General features: G+C 53.2%; 2 protein-coding genes across 3 annotated transcripts in view; one reads left to right on the top strand and one right to left on the bottom strand.

Moving 5' to 3' along the window:
* Positions 1-20,097, bottom strand: part of MYDGF (myeloid derived growth factor) — a 408,533-nt gene that overhangs the window by 263,095 nt on the left and 125,341 nt on the right. The gene's annotated exons all lie outside the window — the stretch shown is intronic.
* The window catches only part of UHRF1 (ubiquitin like with PHD and ring finger domains 1), a 56,695-nt gene that overhangs the window by 7,840 nt on the left and 28,758 nt on the right, over positions 1-20,097 (top strand). Inside the window, 4 exon segments of the mRNA XM_050770173.1 lie at positions 11,883-12,137; positions 13,366-13,441; positions 13,444-13,531; positions 14,624-14,839. Coding sequence (XP_050626130.1) covers positions 11,883-12,137; positions 13,366-13,441; positions 13,444-13,531; positions 14,624-14,839 — 635 coding nt within the window.

Below are 20,097 nucleotides of genomic sequence, written 5' to 3'. Positions count from 1 at the left end.
CCACCACTCCTCAAACCCGGAGGCTCTTAGTATCTTCCCTGCTGTGCCGCTAGGCAGCGTTCGGCGCCCTGAAAGAGAGACCCCGAATATGGCACGAGGGGTAGGAAGTGGGCGGCTGTGGGGGGTGCAGCGAGCTTTTAGTCTTAAGTTTTCATTTTTTTTTTTTTTTTTTTTTTTTTTTTTTTTTTCGAGACAGAGTCTCGCTCTGTCGCCCAGGCTGGAGTGCAGTGGCGTGATCTCGGCTCGTTGCAAGCTCCGCCTCCCGGGTTCAAGCAATTCTCCTGCCGCAGCCTCCCGAGTAGCTGGGACTGCAGGCATGCGCCACCATGCCCAGCTCATTTTGTATTTTTTTTTTTTTTTTTTTTTTTTTTTTTTTGAGACGGAGTCTTGCTCTGTAGCCCGGGCTGGAGTGCAGTGGCCGGATCTCAGCTCAATGCAAGCTCCGCCTCCCGGGTTTACGACATTCTCCTGCCTCAGCCTCCGGAGTAGCTGGGACTACAGGCGCCCGCCACCTCGCCCGGCTAGTTTTTTTTTTTTTTTTTAGAGACGGGGTTTCGCTCGGTCGCCCAGGCTGGCCAGGATGGTCTCGATCTCAAGCTCCGCCTCCCGTGAATTCCGCCTGCCGCAGCCTCCCAAAGAGTGCTGGGATTACAGGCTTGAGCCACCGCCCCGGCTCATTTTGTATTTTTTAGTAGAGATGAGGTTTCTCCCATGTTGGTCAGGCTGGTCTCTAACTCCTGACATCCAGTTATCTGCCCGCCTTGGCCTCCCAAAGTGCTGGGATTATAGGCGTGAGCCACCGTGTGCGGCTGATTTTTTTTTTTTTTTTTTGAGACAAGGTCTTGCCCTGTTGCCCAGGCTGGAGTACAGTGGCACGATCTTAGCTCACTGCAGGCTCGAATTCCTGAGCTCAAGTGATCCTCCTGTCTCAGCCTCCCAAGTAGCAGGGACTATAGGCTGTATACCACTACACCTGGCGAATTTTAAACATTTTTGTAGTGATGGGGTCTTGCCATGTTGCCCATGCTGGTCTTGAACTCCTGGCCTCAAATGATCCTTCTGCCTCAGCTTCCCAAGGTGCTGGGATTACAGGCCTGAGCCACTGCTCCTGACCTCATATATTTTTTTTGAGACAGGGTATCAGTGTCTCCCAGGCTGGAGTGCAGTGGCGCCATCTCAACTCACTGCAACCCTCGCCTCTTGGGCTCAAGCAGTCCTCCCACCACAGCCTTCCAGGTAGTTGGGACTAGAGGTAAATTTTGTAGTGATGGGTTTTGCCATGTTGCCCAGGTGATCTTCACCTCCTGGACTCAAGTGATCCTCCTGTCTCGGCCTCTCAAATCATACCTGGGATTACAGGCGTGACTGTACCCAGCCCCATTTTAACTTTTTTTTTTTTTGAGGCAGAGTCTCGCTCTGTCGCCCAGGCTGGAGTGCAAGTGGTGTGGTCTCGGCTCACCACATGTTCCACTTCCTGGGCTCATGCCATTCTCCTGCCTCAGCCTCCCGAGTAGCTGGGATTCCAGGCACCTGCCACCATGCCCGGCTATTTTTTGTATTTTTAGCAGAGACAGGGTTTCACTGCGTTAGCCAGGATGGTCTCCATCTGACCTCGTGATCCACCTGCCTCGGCCTCCCAAAGTGCTGGGATTACAGGTGTGAGCCACTGTGCCCGGCCCATTTTAACTTTTCTAATAATGATTTTCCTTTTGCCAAAAATGGCAAGTGGGTTTTAGATTAAGTCACTCCTTTTACTAGGCACAGTAGTAGACCTTGAGTTAGGGCTATGGTGGTATCATTTAATAGGAACATTTAACTTCACTAGGTCAATGATAGGAGACCAGCCCGGCCAACATGGTGAAACCTCATCTCTACCAAAGATACAAAAATTAGCCGGGTGTGCTGGCATGCGCCTGCACTCTCAGCCATTCAGGAGGCTGAGGCGGGAAAATTGCTTGAACCCGGGAGACGGAGGTTGCAGTGAGCCGAGACTGAACCACTGCACTTCAGCCTGGGTGACAGTGAGACTCCGTCTCAAAAAAAAAAAAAAAAGAAAAAAGTTGCCGGGCACGGTGGCTCAAGCCTGTAATCCCAGCACTTTGGGAGGCCGAGACGGGTGGATCACGAGGTCAGGAGATCGAGACCATCCTGGATAACACGGTGAAACCCCATCTCTACTAAAAAATACAAAAAACTAGCTGGGCGAGGTGGCGGGCGCCTGTAGTCCCAGCTACTCGGGAGGCTGAGGCAGGAGAATGGCGTGAACCCGGGAGGCGGAGCTTGCAGTGAGCTGAGATCCGGCCACTGCACTCCAGCCTGGATGACAGAGCGAGACTCCGTCTCAAAAAAAAAAAAAAAAAAAAAAAAAAAGTCCCATGTACCCATCACCCTCTGAAGTAGTCGTCTGCTGTGTCAGATCTTGTTCATTTTGCTCATTTCTACCCTACCCACTTACCTCTACTTGACTGGATTGTTTAAGAGATGGGATCTTGCTGTGTTGCCCAGGCTGGAGCACAGTGGCTGTTCACAGATGTGATCATTTTGCATGACAGCCCCAAACTCCTGGGCTCAGGTGACCCTCAGCCTCCCAAGCAGTGGGGACTACAGATGTGAGCCCCCATACCGGCTCCTACTGGATCATTTTGAAGCAGGTTACAGATGTTGTAACTGTAACACAGACATCATAGGTACAGGCATTTCAGCGCATCTTCCCCAGTGGCTCATAGATCATGCAGATAGAAAATCGGTCAGGAGGGCCGGGCCCGGTGGCTCACGCCTGTAATCCCAGCACTTTGGGAGGCTGAGGTGGGTGGATCACGAGGTCAGGAGATGGAAACCATCCTGGCCAACATGGTGAAACCCCATCTCTACTAAAAATACAAATATTAGCTAGGTGTGGTGCCACTCGCCTGTAGTTCCAGCTACTCGGGAAGCTGAGGCAGGAGAATCGCTTGAACCCAAGAGGTGGAGGTTGCAGTAAGTCAAGATCATGCCACTGCACTTCAGCCTGGTGACAGAGTAAGACTCCGTCTCCAAAAAAAAAAAAAAAAAAATATCGGTCAGAGGATGCCAGGCACGGTGGCTCAGCCCTATAATCCCAACACTTTGGGAGGCCGAGGCGGATGGGTCACCTGAGGTCGGTATTTCAAGTCCAGTTTGACCAACATAGAGAAATCCCATCTCTACTAAGAATACAAAATTAGGTGGGCGTGGTGGTGCAGGTCTGTAATCCCAGCTACTCGGGAGGCTGAGGCTGGAGAATCGCTTGAACCTGGGAGGTGGAGGTTGCATTGAGCCAAGATTGCACCATTGCACTCCAGCCTGGGCAACAAGAGTGAAACTCTGTCTCAAAAAACAAAAAAAGAAAGTCAGTCAGGATGCCGGGCAGGGTAGCTCAGTCCTATAATCCCAGCACTTTGGGAGGCTGAGTTGGGAGGATCAGTTGAGCCCAGGAATTTGAGACCAGCATGGGCAACATGGAGAAACCCTGTCTGTACAAGAAATATAAAAAACTTTCTGGACATGATGGTCCATGCCTATAGTCCCAGTTACTCGGAGGGGCTGAGGCGGGAGGATCGCTTGAGCCCAGGAGGTCGAGGTTGCAGTGAGCCATGGTCACACCACTGCACTCCAGCCTGGGCAACAGGGAGGGAGACCCTGTTTTTTTTTTTTTTTTTTTTTTTTTTTTTGAGACGGAGTCTCGCTCTGTCGCCCAGGCTGGAGTGCAGTGGCCGGATCTTAGCTCACTGCAAGCTCCGCCTCCCGGGTTCCCGCCATTCTCCTGCCTCAGCCTCCCGAGCAGCTGGGACTACAGGCGCCCGCCACCTCGCCCGGCTAGTTTTTTCTATTTTTTAGTAGAGACGGGGTTTCACCGTGTTAGCCAGGATGGTCTCGATCTCCTGACCTCGTGATCCGCCCGTCTCGGCCTCCCAAAGTGCTGGGATTACAGGCTTGAGCCACCGTGCCCGGCCGGGAGACCCTGTTTTAAGAAGAAAAAGAAAATTGATAAAGATATAGATGATTTGAACAAAATGAGTAACAGGGTTACCGTAATGACATGGATGGAATCTGAACCCAGCAAGAAAGAAAACACATTCTTCTCAGGCCACAAGGAGTGCTTAGGGAAACTGACCACATACAAGGCAAGTCTTAAAAACTTGATTTTTATTTGTATTTGTATTTATTTATTTATGAGACGGAGTCTTGCTCTGTCGCCCAGGCTGGAGTGCAGTGGTGCGATCTCTGCTTGCTGCAAGCTCCGCCTCCCAGGTTCACACCATTCTCCTGCCTCAGCCTCCTGAGTAGCTGGGACTACAGGCGCCTGCTACCACGCCCGGCTAATTTTTTGTATTTGTTTTTAGTAGAGACTGGGTTTTACCGTGTTAGCCAGGATCGTCTTGATCTCCCGACCTCGTGATCCACCTGCCTCGGCCTCCCAAAGTGTTGGAATTACAGGCGTGAGCCACCGTGCGTGGCCATATTTATTTATTTTATTCATTTATTTGAGACAGAGTCTCGCTCTGTCACCTAGGCTGGAGTACATGGTGCAATTTTGGCCCACTGCCTCTGGGTTCAAGTGATTCTCCTGCCTTAGTCTCCTGAGTAGCTGGGATTACAGGCGTGCGCCACCACACCCAGCTAATTTTTGTATATGTTTTTTTTTTTTTGAGACAAAGTCTCGCTCTTTCGCCCAGGCTGCAGTGCAGTGGCTGGATCTCAGCTCACTGCAAGCTCTGCCTTCCAGGTTCACGCCATTCTCCTGCCTAAGCCTCCCGAGTAGCTGGGACTATAGGCGCCCGCCACCTCACCCGGCTAGTTTTTTTGTATTTTTTAGTAGAGACGGGGTTTCACTGTGTTAGCCAGGATGGTCTTGATCTCCTGACCTCGTGATCCGCCCGTCTCGGCCTCCCAAAGTGCTGGGATTACAGGCTTGAGCCACCACGCCTGGCCTAATTTTTGTATTTTTAGTAGAGATGGAGTATCACCATGTTGGCCAGGCTGTTCTTGAACTCCTGATCTCAAGTGATCTGCCTGCCTTGGCCTCCCAAAGTGCTGGGATTATAGGCATGGGCCACCAGACCCAGCCTTTTGTTTTTCATGTACTTATTTATTTATTTATTTATTTATTATTTTTGAGATGGAGTCTTGCTCTGTTGCCCAGGCTGGAGTGCAGTGGCATGATCTTGGCTCATTGCAAACTCTGCCTCTTGGGTTCAAGCAGTTCTTGTGCTGCAGCTTCCCAAGTAGCTGGTACTACAGGCGCCTGTCACCACGCCCAGCTAATTTTTTGTGTTTTTAGTAGAGACGGGGTTTTGCCATGTTGGCCAGGCTGGTCTTGAACTCCTGACCTCAGTTGATCCACCCGCCCTCGGCCTCCCTAAGTGCTGGGATTACAGGCTTGAGCTACCGTCCCTGACTCTTTATAACTTTAGAACAATGACTGCCTTACTGACCGTGTTTTCTCTCACCTGTGGAGTCAGAACTTAACCATAACCAAGCTTCCTCCTGCCTGCTATGGGTCCCTTCTGGAATGTTCCAGAAGTGGCATCAGGAGGCTGCCCAGCCAGCTTGTGAGTCGTATTCTGGAGTCAGAGTTTGGTGCCCGCCTGGGTCAGGCTCCATCCCCACTTCCCTGCCTCATTTGCCCCTGTCTACACCATTGTACTGGGAGACACTTCCTGTCCCTCCTACGTAGCCCATGCTAAGCAAGGTGCTTCTGTCCACCTTACCTTTCTGATGCAGGAAGGGCTGAAGTCATGGAGGGGCGGCCTGTCAGGCCCAGCGAGGGTGGCATGGATGCTGTCCTTAGTGACAGATGAGAGGGGATGGGCTGGGACTGCAGGCCTGGCTCCCCTAGCTGCTCCTGCGCGTCAGGGGCTGCCCATTAGCCTGGCCAGGGCCCCTCATTGGATCCCTCCTGTCTGCCCAGTCTATAGCCCTTGCCCCCCTGCCCACCCGCTGCCAGTTCTCATCGGCCCTGCTTCCCTACTCGACTCTGCCGCCCTGGCCTCTCCTCCTCGGTCTCGCTCCTCCCGGACTTGTCCTCTGTCTGAGTCCGGCAGGACAGAGTCCGACCGTCTGGCCCCCTCCTGGCTCCGTCCGCTCCTCCTGCCACCTTCTGCTGTCCAGGTCACTTGGTTTTTGGCCTGCTGGCCCCCAGCCACCGTGCTGGCCGCCTGCTCTCCAGGCTGCCCCTTGCCCAGGGCTGCACCCCCGACTGGTCCTCCGTCTTGGTGGTGCTGGGACTGTGTTTTCCGCCTCTACAGTGGGCTGGTTTCCCTCGTGTGCCGAGGCCCCTCTGCCTGGCTGTCCCTGGCTGCCCCACGCAGCTGAGCTGTGCTCCCGCTGGCTGGAGCTCAGGATGCCCACGCCATTCTGGCAAATAACGCTGCTGGAAACACAGGACGAGCAGCTGCCCCTCTGCGCACGTGGTCTTCGGACACACGTGAGGGCCGCTCTAGCTTGGGTGCTCACTGCGGGCGATTCTCCCCTTCAGGGGACGCTGGGGGATGTCTGGGGACATGCATGACTCAGGGGCGCTCCTGGCGTGGAGTGGATGGAGGCCCGGAGTACTGATCCGCACCCTGCAGGGTCCAGGATGGCCCCACTCCAGAGAGCGACCCCACCCCAAATGTCAGCTTTGGCAAGGGGGTTGTGCCTGGCCACAGAGGTGCTGGCCCGGATGCAGATGAGTGCCCTGTCCATCCCTCTGAGCTCCGTGTGGCTTGTCCTGTGCTGCTTTCCCTGCCCCAGTGATACTGGGGGCACTTAACTTGTCTCTCTCTTATTTATTTATTTATTTTTAAGACGGAGACTCGTTCTGTCGCCCGGGGTGGAGTGCAGTGGCGAGATCCCGGCTCACTGCAACCTCCACCTCCTGGGTTCAGGTGATTCTCTTGCCTCAGCCTCTCGAGTAATTGGGATTACATGCACCCACCATCATGCCTGGCTAATTTTTGTATTTTTAGTAGAGACGGGGTTTGGCGATGTTGCCCAGGCTGCTCTCGAACTCCTGGCCTCAAGTGATCTGCCCACCTTGGCCTCCCAAAATGCTGGGATTACAGAGTAAGCCACTGTGCCTAGCCCCTTTTTTTAAAAAAAAAAAAAAAAATAATAATAAACTTTATTTTCTAGAGCAGTTCTAGGTTCACAGCAAAATTGAGCAGAAGGCACAGAGAGTTCCCATAGACCCCCTGCCCCGACAGGCACAGCCGCCTGCACCGTCAGCTTCCCCCACAGAACGGTGCATCGGTTACAATCGATGGCCCTCTGTGGCGTCATTTTCTTTTTTTTTTTTTCTTTTTTTTTTGAGGCGGAGTCTCGCTCTGTCGCCCAGGCTGGAGTGCAGTGGCCGGATCTCAGCTCACTGCAAGCTCCGCCTCCCGGGTTCACGCCATTCTCCTGCCTCAGCCTCCCGAGTAGCTGGGACTACAGGCGCCTGCCACCTCGCCCGGCTAGGTTTTTTTTTTGTATTTCTTAGTAGAGATGGGGTTTCACCGTGTTAGCCAGGATGGTCTCGATCTCCTGACCTCGTGATCTACCCGTCTCGGCCTCCCAAAGTGCTGGGATTACAGGCTTGAGCCACCGCGCCCGGCTTGTGGCGTCATTTTCATCTCCCAGAGTCCACAGTCTACACCAGGGCTTGCCCTTGGTGTTACGTCTTTTTTTCTTTTTTTTTTTTTTTTGAGACAGTGTCTCACTCTGTCACCCAGGCTGGAGTGTAGTGGCGTGATCTCGGCTTACTGCAACCTCTGCCTCCCGGCTTCAAGTGATTCTCCTGCCTCAGCCTCCTGAGTAGCTGGGAATATGGGCGAGAGCCACCACGCCTGGATAATTTTTTTATTTTTAGTACAGATGGGGTTTCACCGTATTGGCCAGGTTGGTCTCAAACTCCTGACCTTGTGATCTGCCCGCCTCGGCCTCCCAAAGTGCTGGGATTACAGGCGTGAGCCACCGTGCCTAGCTGGTGTTACATGTTCTATGGTTTAGACAGATGTGTGATGACATGTATTCACGTTACAGTGTCACACGAAGTCATTTCACAGCCCTAAAAATCCCCTGTGCTCCATCGAGTTAGCCTTCCTGACCCCAGCCTGGGGCAGCCACTGACCATCTTACGGTTGCCATGGTTTTGCCTCGTCCAGAATGTCATCCGGCCGGAGTCGTACTGTAGTACATTTAACAGGCAGGTGTTTCAAATGGGTTTCTTTCCTTTTTTTTTTTTTTTTTTTTTTCAGATAGGATCTTACTCTGTCACGCAGGCTAGAGTGCAGTGGCATGATCATAGCTTGCTGCGGCCTCCACCTCCTGGTTTCAAGTGATCCTCCTGCTCAGCCTCCAAGTAGCTGGGATTACAGGTGTGCACCACCACACCAGGCTAGTTTTTTTTATTTTTAGTAGAGACAGGGTCTCAGTATATTGCCCAGGGTGGTCTTCAGCTCTTGAGCTCAGGTGATCCTCCCACCTCTGCCCTTGCCTTCCTAAAGTGCTAGGATTACAGGCATGAGCCACAGTGCCCTCTTTTTTTTTTTTTTTTTTTAAAAAAAGCCAGCTTCATAGTGTGTTTTTTTTTGTTTTTTTTTTTTTTTTTTTTTACGAAGTCTTGCTCTGTTGCCCAGGCTGGAGTGTAGTGGCGCGATCTCTGCTTACTGCAAGCTCTGCCTCCCAGCTTCAAGCAATTCTCCTGCCTCAGCCTCTGGAGTAGCTGGGATTACAAGCGGCCACCACCACGTCAGGTTAATTTTTGTATTTTTAGTAGAGACGGGGTTTCACCATGTTGGCCAGGGTGGTCTTGAAATCCTGACGTCAGGTGATCTGCACTCCTTGGCCTCCCAAAGTGCTGAGATGACAGGCGTGAGGCCCTGCACCTGGACTGAGTTATATTTTAATGCATGGATGGCCACGTTGTGTTGATCCACCTCAGCTGTTTTTTTTTTTTTTTTTTTGAGACAAGAGTTTTGCTGTTTTTCTCCAGGCTGGAGTGAGTGCAATGGCATGACCTCGGCTCACTGCAACCTTTGCCTCCCAGGTTCAAGCAAGTGATTCTCCTGCCTCAGCCTCCCGAGTAGCTGGGATTACAGGCGCCCGCCACCATGCCCGGCTAATTTTTGTATTTTTAGTAGAGACAGGGTGTCACCATGTTGGCCAGACTGGTCCCGAACTCCTGACCTCATGATCTGCCCCCCTGCTCGACTTCCCAAAGTGTTGGGATTACAGGCGTGAACCACCGTGCCCAGCCTCAGTCCCCTCACCTGCTGATGGACACCTGGGTTGCTGTCACCCTCTGGCTGTTGTGATGCTGTGTGAACCTGCGTATACAGGTTGACATGCCTCTTTCTCTCCATCCGTGTTACCTCTCCCCGAAGCCAGCTGCTCTGTGCTAGAGAGCCGGCCCTGAGCCTCCTCCTGGCATGCAGGCAGCGCCCAGCATGTTGGAGGCATTCACTGCTTGCTGGGAGAACAGAAGGGCTGAAGCAGGTATTGGTGGGCTCTTGATGTCCACGGTGGGTTTTGGAGCAGCCCTTGAAACCTTTGTAGCTGTGGGTGGGTGTGTACATGTTCAAACGGGTTTTTCTGATCCTGGAGGATCACTTGCTTGAGCACAGGAGTTCAAAGCCAGCCTGGGCAACACAGCAAGACCCCATCTCTAAAAAAATTAGCTGGGCATGGGTGATGTGTGCCTGTGGTCCCAGCTACTCAGCAGTCTGAGGCAGGAGGATTGCTTGAGCCCAGGGTTCGAGGCTGCAGTGAGCTACGATTGCACCACTGCACTCCATCCTGGCAACAGAGCGAGGTCCTTTCTAAAGAAAAAAAAAATCAGACCAGGTACCATGGCTCATGCTGTAATCCCAGCTCTTTGGGAGGCTGAGTTGGGTGGACCCGTTCCCTGTTCAGCTCAGGAGTTTGAGACCAGCCTGGCAAATGTGGTGAAACCCTGTCTCTACTAAAAATACAAAAATTAGCCAGGTGTGATGGCTCATGCCTATAGTCCCAGCTACTCGGGAGGCTGAGGCACAAGAATCACTTGAACCCGGGAGGTGGAGATTGCAGTGAGCTGAGATAGCACCACTATACTCCACCCTGGGCGACAGTGAGACTCCATCTCAAAAAAAAAAAAAAAAAAATGTGTTTTTTTTCTGGAAAAGATGAGTCAGCCTTTATCAGGTTCTTAGGTTGTTGGTGAACAAAGAAAGAAAGCTTTGCAGAGAAGGGCTTTGGCCTTCACTGTGACCCCCATGCTGTTTGTATTTGAACAGCCGTCAGGCCTTGGAACTCCAAGGGACGGAAGGAGGAAGAGCTGACATTCCATGTATGTTTCTCTCCTCCCTTTTCCTAAGAACGCTCCTGAACCAGGGCATTTCTGCCTCTAGGGGACACAGGGTGATGTCTGGGGGACATCGGTGGTTGTCATGACTGGTGGAGGCCAGGGACGCTCTGGTGCCTCTGCAGCGCCCAGGACAGCCCCACTGTCTAGTGCCCAGAGCGGGAGACCCATCCTGCCCAAGTGGTCAGCCCTAATGTCAGCCATGCTGAGGTTGAGAAACCTGTGTTAATTACACAGAAACCAACCGAGTCCAATCCTGCTTGCACCAGGCACAGGATCAACTCCCCACAGGGCAGACGATGGAAACCAGGGGGACCCCAGCTCCCGGGATTCACTCCCTCTCTCCCTTCCCTGTCAGTGTGTGGATTTTAATGTGTGCAGCCTCCTGGGACCTCAGTAGGGCAGACATCATGGGATAAGGAGTCTCTTGGAGGCCTGTGGAATCCCTAACCAAGGGGTCTCACCCAGGGTGATGTCATACCCCCCCACCCTGTACTGGATGATGTCTGGGGACATTTGTGGTTGTCACAACTATAGGGTGTTCCTGGCATGGCAGTGTCAGGGGAGAGGAACTTGTTGCCTTGGGGGCATCTAGATGGCAGACCACCGGGAGGGGGGTCCTAGATGGGACACCACTGGGAGAGGGTCCTAGATGGCAAGCCACTGGGAGGGGGTCCTAGATGGGAAACCACCGGGAGAGGGGTCCTTGTTGGGGGTTGGTGGAGTGTGGATGGGCGGCTTCTGACAAAATGCCTCGGCTTCTCCAGCCGCCAGATACAGCTCAGGTGATGAGCTCCTCCTTGCACACCTGCTGAGTCAGGTGACCTGGGGGGCAGGCTGTGGAGCCAGCCTGGGGACGGGCCCCAGGAGATGAGGGCATCAGGATAAAGGCGCACAAAGGGGTGGAGCTGAGCCTTGGAGGAGGTGCCCTGGTGGGCGAGCTTGGCGCTGGAGCCTTACCCAGGAAGCTCATGGATGCTGGCATGTGCCTCTTGCCGTTCAGGTGGGACAGGGTCTCCCCGTCTCGGCACTGGACAGTGGGGCTGTCCTGGGCACTGCAGGGTGCCAAGCAGGGTTCCTGACCTCCACCTACTCCATGCCAGGAGCTTCTCTCAGTGGCGACAACCACAAATGTCCCAGACATGGCCCAGCATCCCCCGGCGTCTGAGTCGTGTTTGGTTGAGAACCAGTGACAGAGGTGACACACATTCACTGTCACAAAAGCTGCCGTAAACGCGAAGTATCAGGAAAAACTCCCGAGACCCCCATGTATGCTATGCGTAGTGCCCTGCGATGATGCTTTGTGCTCCTGGGTGTGTCCTGCATGTGGTGCCAAAAGCCCTCGCTAGAGGGGCCTGAGACTCTGAGGGAAGGGACTGGGGTGCCACCTGTGAGCGGGACAGCCCCCTGGCATGGTCCAGGTATCATGGCCCTTTATTCTGATGCAGATTGCCCCCCAACGAGTGCTGGGACATAGTGCTTGGTTCACGACTGGTGCCCACAGATGCCCACTTGGCATTTGGTGGCTGAACAGCATCTGCCTCTGGTGTCCCTGCAGATGGAGGACGGCCATACCCTCTTCGACTATGAGGTCCGCCTGAATGACACCATCCAGCTCCTGGTCCGCCAGAGCCTCGTGCTCCCCCACAGCGCCAAGGAGCGGGACTCCGAGCTCTCCGACACCGACTCGGGCTGTTGCCTGGGCCAGAGTGAGTCGGACAAGTCCTCCACCCACGGCGAGGCAGCCGCCGAGACTGACAGCAGGCCAGCCGACGAGGACATGTGGGATGAGACGGAGTTGGGGCTGTACAAGGTGCGCCTCCCCTCTGCAGCTGCCCCGGGGTTGGACATTCTCCCTGCCATTCTGATCTTTGCATACCCAGGGCCCACGGGAGGGGCTTCCCACGCCCCTCTCCAGCTCCAGCTGGGGAGAAATGGCCAAGGGGTGGTTTCCTGCACATTCCCTGAGGGGAACACAGTGCCCTGGGCTTCCTTTGTGGACCTCTAGAGCAGAGTCTTGTGTGGGGGCTTGCACGTGTTTTCTCTGTGAAGCTTGCAGTGGCTGTGACGTTTCTGAACTTGCTGCCACCATGTAAGATCAGTAATTGTCACAGAAAGATCTGGGTTTCCAGCTCTTTTCTTTCTTTCTTTTTTTTGGCAGGGTCTCACTTTGTTGCCCAGCCTGGGGTGCAGTGGTGTGATCACAGCTCACTGCAGCCTCGAACTTGTGGGCTCAAGTGATCCTCCCACCTCAGCCTCCTGAGTAGCTGATGTTATAGGTGTGTGCCGCCACACCCAGCTAATTTTATTATTTTTTTAATACATGGTCTCATTCTGTTGCCCAGGCTGGACTGCAGTAGTGCCATCTCAGCTCACTGCAACCTCTATCTCCTGGGTTCAAGCAATTCTCGTGCCTCAGTCTCCTGAGTAGCTGGGATTGCAGGCATGTGCCACCACACCTGGCTAATTTTTGTATTTTTTATAGAGACAGGGTTTCGCCATGTTGGCCAGGCTAGTCTTGAACTCCTGGCCTCAAGTGATCCTCCTGCCTCAGCCTCCCAAAGTGCTGGAATTATAGGTGTGAGCCACCGCACCCAGTCTGTTTTTTTTTTTTAGTAGACACAGGATCTTACTACGTTGCCCAGGCTAGTCTTGAGTTCCGGGGCTCAAGCATCCACCTGCCTTGGCCTCCCAAAGTGTCGGGATTCCAAGCGTGAGCCATGATGCCCTGCCTGGATTTCCAGCTTCTCTTGACAAATGGGCAGCTCTGGTCTCTCAGAGCCTTCTAGCAGCTGTGGCTGAAGCAGAACTGCAGGGGCATTTGTGAAGACAGTCCATGGCCCCTGGCCCCGCATCCCCATCACCCCTGCTGGGGCTGGTTTCTCACGGGCCTGGGTTCCCAGCCAGGGAGGAGAAACCTCGCTGTGGGCATTTGAGTTTGTGCCCTGGTTCCAGAGCATCCCAGCGTCCGAGAACCAAGGTGGTCTCCCGTCAGTTTTCCTTACCCCATTGGGATACCAGAGTTCCCTCATTCCTCACAGGTCAACGAGTACGTCGATGCCCGGGACACGAACATGGGAGCGTGGTTTGAGGCGCAGGTGGTCAGGGTGACGCGGAAGGCCCCTCCCGGGACGAACCCTGCAGCTCCACGTCCAGCCCCGCACTGGAGGAGGACGCGGACGTCATTTACCACGTGAAATACGACGAGTGAGTCATGGCAGGTGGGCGGGCCTGGGTCCTCAGGCTCTGAGACGTGCGTCCTTGGCTGCGGGTGTTCAGGCCAGAGCTTGGCACTGTCTCAAGATGGTAATCAGGATCTGGGGCCCCACCCTCAAATTCCTAACAGCATACAAGGCTCACTTCCCCCTCTACCTCCCGGTTTCATACGATTCTGCTGCCCAGCCTCCCAATTAGCTGGGACTACAGGCGTGCACCACCAAGCCCGGCTAATTTTTGTTTTTGTTTGTTTTGCTTTTTTTTTTTGAGACATAGTTTTACTCTTGTTGCCCAGGCTGGAGTCAATGGCACGATCTTGACTCGCTGCAACCTCCGACTCCCGGGTTCAAGCGATTCTCCTGCCTCAGCCTCCCGAGTAGCTGGATTACAGGCACCCGCCACCACGCCTGGCTAATTTTGTATTTTTAGTAGAGATGGGGTTTCTCCATGTTGGCTGGTCTCGAACTCCCGACCTCAGTTGATCTGCCCGCCTCAGCCTCCCAAAGTGCTGGGATTACAGGCGTGAGCCACTGCGCCTGGCCACGCCCGGCTAATTTTTGTATTTTTAGTAGAGACAGGGTTTTACCGTGTTGGTCAAGCTGGTCTTGAACTCCTGACCTCGGGTGATCTGCCTGCCTTGGCCTCCCAAAGTGCTGGGATTACAGGCTTGAGCCATGGCTCCCGGCCTCTCCTCTTGTTCTAAAGACACCAGTCCTGTTGGATTGGGGCCCACCCTACTGCGGTGTGATCTCATCTTAATAAGATTTCATCTGCAAAGGTTCTACCTACAAAGACCCTATTTCCAAAAACAGAACTATTTGTGGGTACTGGGGATCCGCGTTTGAACACCTCTTTTTGCAGGGGACACGGGCAACCCATAATAATTCTGTACCTGGAATGTACCTTAATATACCTGCGTGTTCTCAACACCAGCAAATAAGCCTGTCGGGAGGGGCCTCTGCACACTGTCGGGGGGGTCTCTGCACACTGTCGGGAGGGGCCGGCCCCACTTTGGCTTGTTTCCCATGGAGGGAACGAGGTTTGGTCTTACCACGGGATCTAAGGCCGGGGCTTTCCTCCCAGCTACCCGGAGAACGGCGTGGTCCAGATGAACTCCAGGGACGTCCGAGCGCGCGCCCGCACCATCATCAAGTGGCAGGACCTGGAGGTGGGCCAGGTGGTCATGCTCAACTACAACCCCGACAACCCCAAGGAGCGGGGCTTCTGGTACGACGCGGAGATCTCCAGGAAGCGTGAGACCAGGACGGCGCGGGAACTCTACGCCAACGTGGTGCTCGGGTGAGCCTTGCATCCTGGGGCGAGTCCTCCCTCTCTCCTTTCCTCCCTTTCCGGCCACCCAGCCCCTCCCGGGGCCCCCGGACTGGCTCTGAAGCCGTCCAGCCAGGCCGTGTGTGCTCCGGCTTGGCCTTCCTGCTTCCCCTCTGGGGTCTGGTCTTGCTCCCTGCTAAGCATCTTTCTAAGACCGACCACCTCAGGCCCCTGAGTGCCTCTGCCCACGGAACCGTCTCTGACCGCCGGGCCCTGACAGGCAGAGTTGTCAAGCTTCCTTTTTCTCGTTTTTTTTGGTGGTGGTGTTGTTGTTTTTTGAGGCAGAGTCTCACTCTCTTGCCCAGGCTGGAGCACAGTGGCACAATCTCAGCTCACTGCAAGCTCCTCCTCCCGGGTTCACGCCATTCTCCTGCCTCAGCCTCCCGAGTAGCTGGGACTACAGGCGCCCGCCACCTCGCCCGGCTCATTTTTTTGTATTTTTAGTAGAGACGGGGTTTCACCGTGTTAACCAGGATGGTCTTGATTTCTTGACTTTGTGATCCCCCCACCTCGTCCTCCCAAAGTGCTGGGATTACAGGCGTGAGCCACTATGCCCGGCCTCAAGCTTTTTCTCTTTTGTTTGTTTCAAATTTGGTGAATAGGTACCATTCACAGGGTCAAAATTCAGAAAGTACCCAAGACCACACATGAAGATTCCCCCTCCTCTGCCTGGTCACCCAGTTCCCCTTTTTGGCGACATCACTGTTACCAGCTTTCTGGGGGCATTCTGTTCATAACCATATTTACAAAACCACACTGCTTAGGAGTCAGCAAACGGCAGTCCACAGGCCCGCTGTGGTCCTCTGCCTGCTTTGACAAATAAAATTTTATTGGGACACAGTCACGCCCATTTTTATCTTACTACCTGTGGTTGCTTTTGTGTTATAAGGTCAGAGTTGCATAGTTGTAACAGAGACTATGTGGCCTACAAAGCTGAAAATCCTTCCTGTCTGACCCTTTGCAGAAAAACTTTGCAGACCCTCTTCTTTCTCCCTTGCTTCTTTGTGTGTGTGTGTGTGTGTGTGAGATAAAATAGATGTAACAGAAAATTTACCTTTTTTTTTTTTTTTCTTTGAGACGGAGTCTTGCTCTGTTGCCCAGGCTGAGTGCAGTGACCGGATCTCAGCTCACTGCAAGCTCCGCCTCCCGGGTTTACGCCATTCTCCTGCCTCAGCCTCCCGAGTAGCTGGGACTACAGGCGCATACCACCTTGCCTGGCTAGTTTTTTGTATTTTTTAGTAGAGACGGGGTTTCACTGTGTTAGCCAGGATGGTCTCGATCTCCTGACCTCGTGATCCGCCCGTCTCGGCCTCTGAAAGTGCTGGGATTACAGGCTTGAGCCACCGCCCCGGCCCTTTTTTTTTTTTTTTTTTTTTTTTTTTTTTTTTTAAGACAGAGTCTCCCTCTGTCGCCCAGGCTGGGGTATAGTGGCATGATCTTGGCTCACTGCAGCCTGTGCCTCCCAGATTCAGGTGATTCTCCTGCCTCAGCCTCCCAAGTATGTGGGATTATAGGTGCCTGCTACCACGCCTGGCTAATTTTTATATATATATATATTTTTTAGTAGAGTCTGGGTTTCACCATATTGGCCAGGCTGGTCTTGAACTCCTGACCTCAAGTGATTTGCCCGCCTCTGCCTCCCACAGTGCTGGGATTATAGGCATGAGCCACTGTGCCTGGTCGAAAATTTACCATTTAAACCATGTTTAAGTGCACAGTTCAGTGGCATTAAACGCATTTATGTTGTTATTCTGCCATCTCCACTACTTTGTCCTTTTCCCAAACTGAAACTCTGACCCCATGAAACGCTCACTCCCCAGCCCCTGACATCCCTGCATCCTACTTTCCATCTCTGTGAATCTGATGACTCGGGGGACCTCCTAGGAATGGGATCACACAGGATTTGTCCTTTTGCATCTGTTCACTGACGTCACTGAGCATGATGTCCTTGAGGTGCATCAGGCTGTAGCCTGGTTGGAGTTTCCTTCCTTTTTGTGGCCAAGTGATAGCCCATGACATGTTGTCTATAAACATGAGCATCTTGGCAATGGCGTTCCAAGTACAGGTACAGCAAGCGCAGAGGTCCTGGGACATTTATGGTGCATCTGTGGCCCGGCAGGGAGGTCAGTGAGCTGCAGTGGAGGGAGGAGAGTGGCTGGGGCTGTGGAAGCTGTGGAAGACTTCACAGTGGAAGGCTGTGGAGACTGAGTCTGGGCCATCACGGCATTACTCGGGTGTGGTGTGGAATTGGTATTTATTCTCTGCTAGGGGCGATTCTGAGCCTGAGATTTTCTGAGAAACAAATTATCTGGATTATTATATGGAATCTGATTTTTAAATGCTGGTGATTAACGTTTTTTTCTTTTTTTTTTTTTTGAGACGGAGTCTCGTTCTTGTTGCCCAGGCTGGAATACAGTGGCACGATCTCTGCTCACTGTAACCTCCACCTCCTGGGTTCAAGGGATCCTCCTGCCTCAGCCCCCCAAGTAGCTGGGATTACTGGTGCCCACCACCACGTGCAGCTAATTGTTGTATTTTTAGTGGAGACAGAATTTCACCATGTTGGCCAGGCTGGTCTTGAACTCCTGACCTCAGGTGATCCACCCACCTCAGCCCCCAAAAGTGCTGGATTACAGTCGTGAGCCACTGCGCCCAGCCAATCTGATTTTACAAAGGGCAGTTCCCCTACACATAATCTCTTGCCTCTGCCATGTAAGATGTGCCTGTGCTCCTCATTCACCTTCCACCATGATTGTGAGGCCTCCCCAGCTATGCGGAACTGTGAGTCCATTAAACCTTTTTCCTTTCTAAATTACTCAGTCTTTATTATTTAGTATGTCTTTATTAACAACACGAGAACAGAGTCATACAACCCCTTCCAATCCAAGCTCTCGTGGTGGCTGATATAATCCACGTCTTTGCGGTTGTGGTGGGGGGCTGATATAATCGGAGTCTCGCTCTGTCGCCCAGGCTGTGCAGTTTGCGGGGTTTACGAAGGATGGGGGCTTCATTAGTTTTTTGTATTTTTTTAGTAAGACGGGGTTTCACTTGGCTCCTGAGTGATCCGCCTGCAAAGTTGGGATTACAGGCGTGAGCCACCGCGCCCCCTCATTTATTTTTAACTTGGCTCCTGGAGGCTGCCTGCAGTTCCCAGGACCCGCCTGCAGTTCCGTGCCCCGTGGGCCCCTCTGATGTGGCTATTGACATCAAGCCAGCAAGGGAGGTCTTCAGCTAGTCGGCTAGTGAGATATAGAGCATTGAGCGACAGTCCGTCAGCTCTGCTGTGTTCTTATTGGTTAGGTTTAAGTCACAGTCCTGCCCATACTTTTATGGGGAGAAATGCCCACAAATGCATGGTTACCAGGAAGTGGGGGCTGTGGGGCCACCTTAGGCTCCATCCGCACCAGTTATACACCAGCTGCTGTCCGTTTACCCAGAGACGGATAACCTGCCCGGATAACCTGCACAGCCAGCACCCACGAGCTTACTCCACCTCAGTCCCTTCCCCAGCAGAAGAAAACCACTTTTTTTTTTTTTTTTTTTTGAGACGGAGTCTCGCTCTGCCACCCAGGCTGGAGTGCAGTGGTGCGATCTCAGCTTACTGCAAGCTCCGCCTCCCGGGTTCATGCCATTCTCCTGCCTTAGCCTCCCGAGTAGCTGGGACTACAGGTGCCCACCACCGCGCCTGGCTAATTTTTTGTATTTTTAGTAGAGACGGGGTTTCACTGTGGTCTCCATCTCCTGACCTTGTGATCCACCCACCTTGGCCTCCCAAAGTGCTGGGATTACAGGCGTGAGCCACCGTGCCCGGCCGAAAACGGCTTTTCTGCACACTGACTGTCACGAGGAAGGGGTGTCACCAGGCAGGGAAACGAAGATACCTGGCCGACCACACGTTGGGGCATTCGGGGTTCTTTGATTCATTCACGCTGGTGTCCCGAGCCCTCTGGGGATGCAGGAGGCACAGCGGGAAAGGGAAGGGGTGATCGGTCCAGGCAGCTCTGGGGCAGACATTGTCCCTTGCCAGCCCCACAGGAGCTTCCAGGGACGCAGTGAGGTCATGTGGAGCCGAGGTGTGCCTCGCAGTGAGTTTGTGATATGTGCCCGTCGTTAGCCGCTTCGACTTTCATCAACTGCTGAGTCAGGCATCATACAAGATGAGACAGAGAAACGCACCAGCAGTCGCTGTCTTAGGAGGCACCCAGCCTGGTGCGGGAGACAGATCTGCAGATGACAGACTAGGGAGATGGGTTCTCTGAGACAACACGCGAGGAACGGCGGCAGAGACGGCTGAGCGGCCTCTGAGATTGGCAGGCTCAGATAGGTGGCTGGGCCCCATCCCGCTCTGGGCAGTGCTAGGAGCTACCAGCTTTTGCCAGGGCTGACTTCTAAATGCAAACCCTCTGCACTGGTGTCTCCGCAGTGTGGGGGTCAATTCAATCATCGTTCATTTTCATTAAATTTTACCTTGCAGTGTAGATTCACAGGCAGTTATAATGTAGAGATGGCTAGGCGCAGTGGCTCACGCCTGTCTTCCCAGCACTTTGGGAGACTGAGGTGGGAGGATCGCTTGAGCCTGGGAGGTCGAGGCGCAGCGAGCTATGATCACACCCCTGCCCTCCAGCCTGGGCAACAGCAAGAGAGTCAGAAAAAAAAAAAAAAAAAAAAAAAAGCCGCGTACCCTTTATTCAATTTCCCCCAATGGTAACATCTTTTTTTTTTTTTTTTTTTTTTTTTTTTTTTTTTTTTTTTTGAGACGGAGTCTCGCTCTGTAGCCCAGGCTGGAGTGCAGTGGCCGGATCTCAGCTCACTGCAAGCTCCACCTCCCGGGTTCACGCCATTCTCCGGCCTCACCTCCCGAGTAGCTGGGATACAGGCGCTGCACCTCGCCCGGCTATTTTTTGTATTTCTTAGTAGAGACGGGGTTTCACCGTGTTAGCCAGGATGGTCTCGATACCTCGTGATCCGCCCATCTCAGCCTCCCAAAGTGCTGGGATTACAGGCTTGAGCCACCGCGCCCGGCCAGTAACATCTTATATTAATAAACTATACTGTGTTACTGCAACTGGGATATTGACGTTGATAGTCAAGAGTGAGTTTCCTCCCCATAAAATCCTTCTCATTGCCCCTTTTATAGCCACCTCCCCATCCCCAGCTGGTCCCTGACCCCTGGCAAGCACTAATTTTTTCTTTTTGTTTGAGACGGAGTCTCGCTCTCTTTTGTTCTC

Source organism: Macaca thibetana, chromosome 19, assembly GCF_024542745.1.
Source record: "Macaca thibetana thibetana isolate TM-01 chromosome 19, ASM2454274v1, whole genome shotgun sequence".
Taxonomy (NCBI): Eukaryota; Metazoa; Chordata; class Mammalia; order Primates; family Cercopithecidae; genus Macaca; species Macaca thibetana.
The sequence above is the reverse complement of the archived record's forward strand: the minus strand, read 5'-3'. Positions and strand labels throughout refer to the sequence as shown.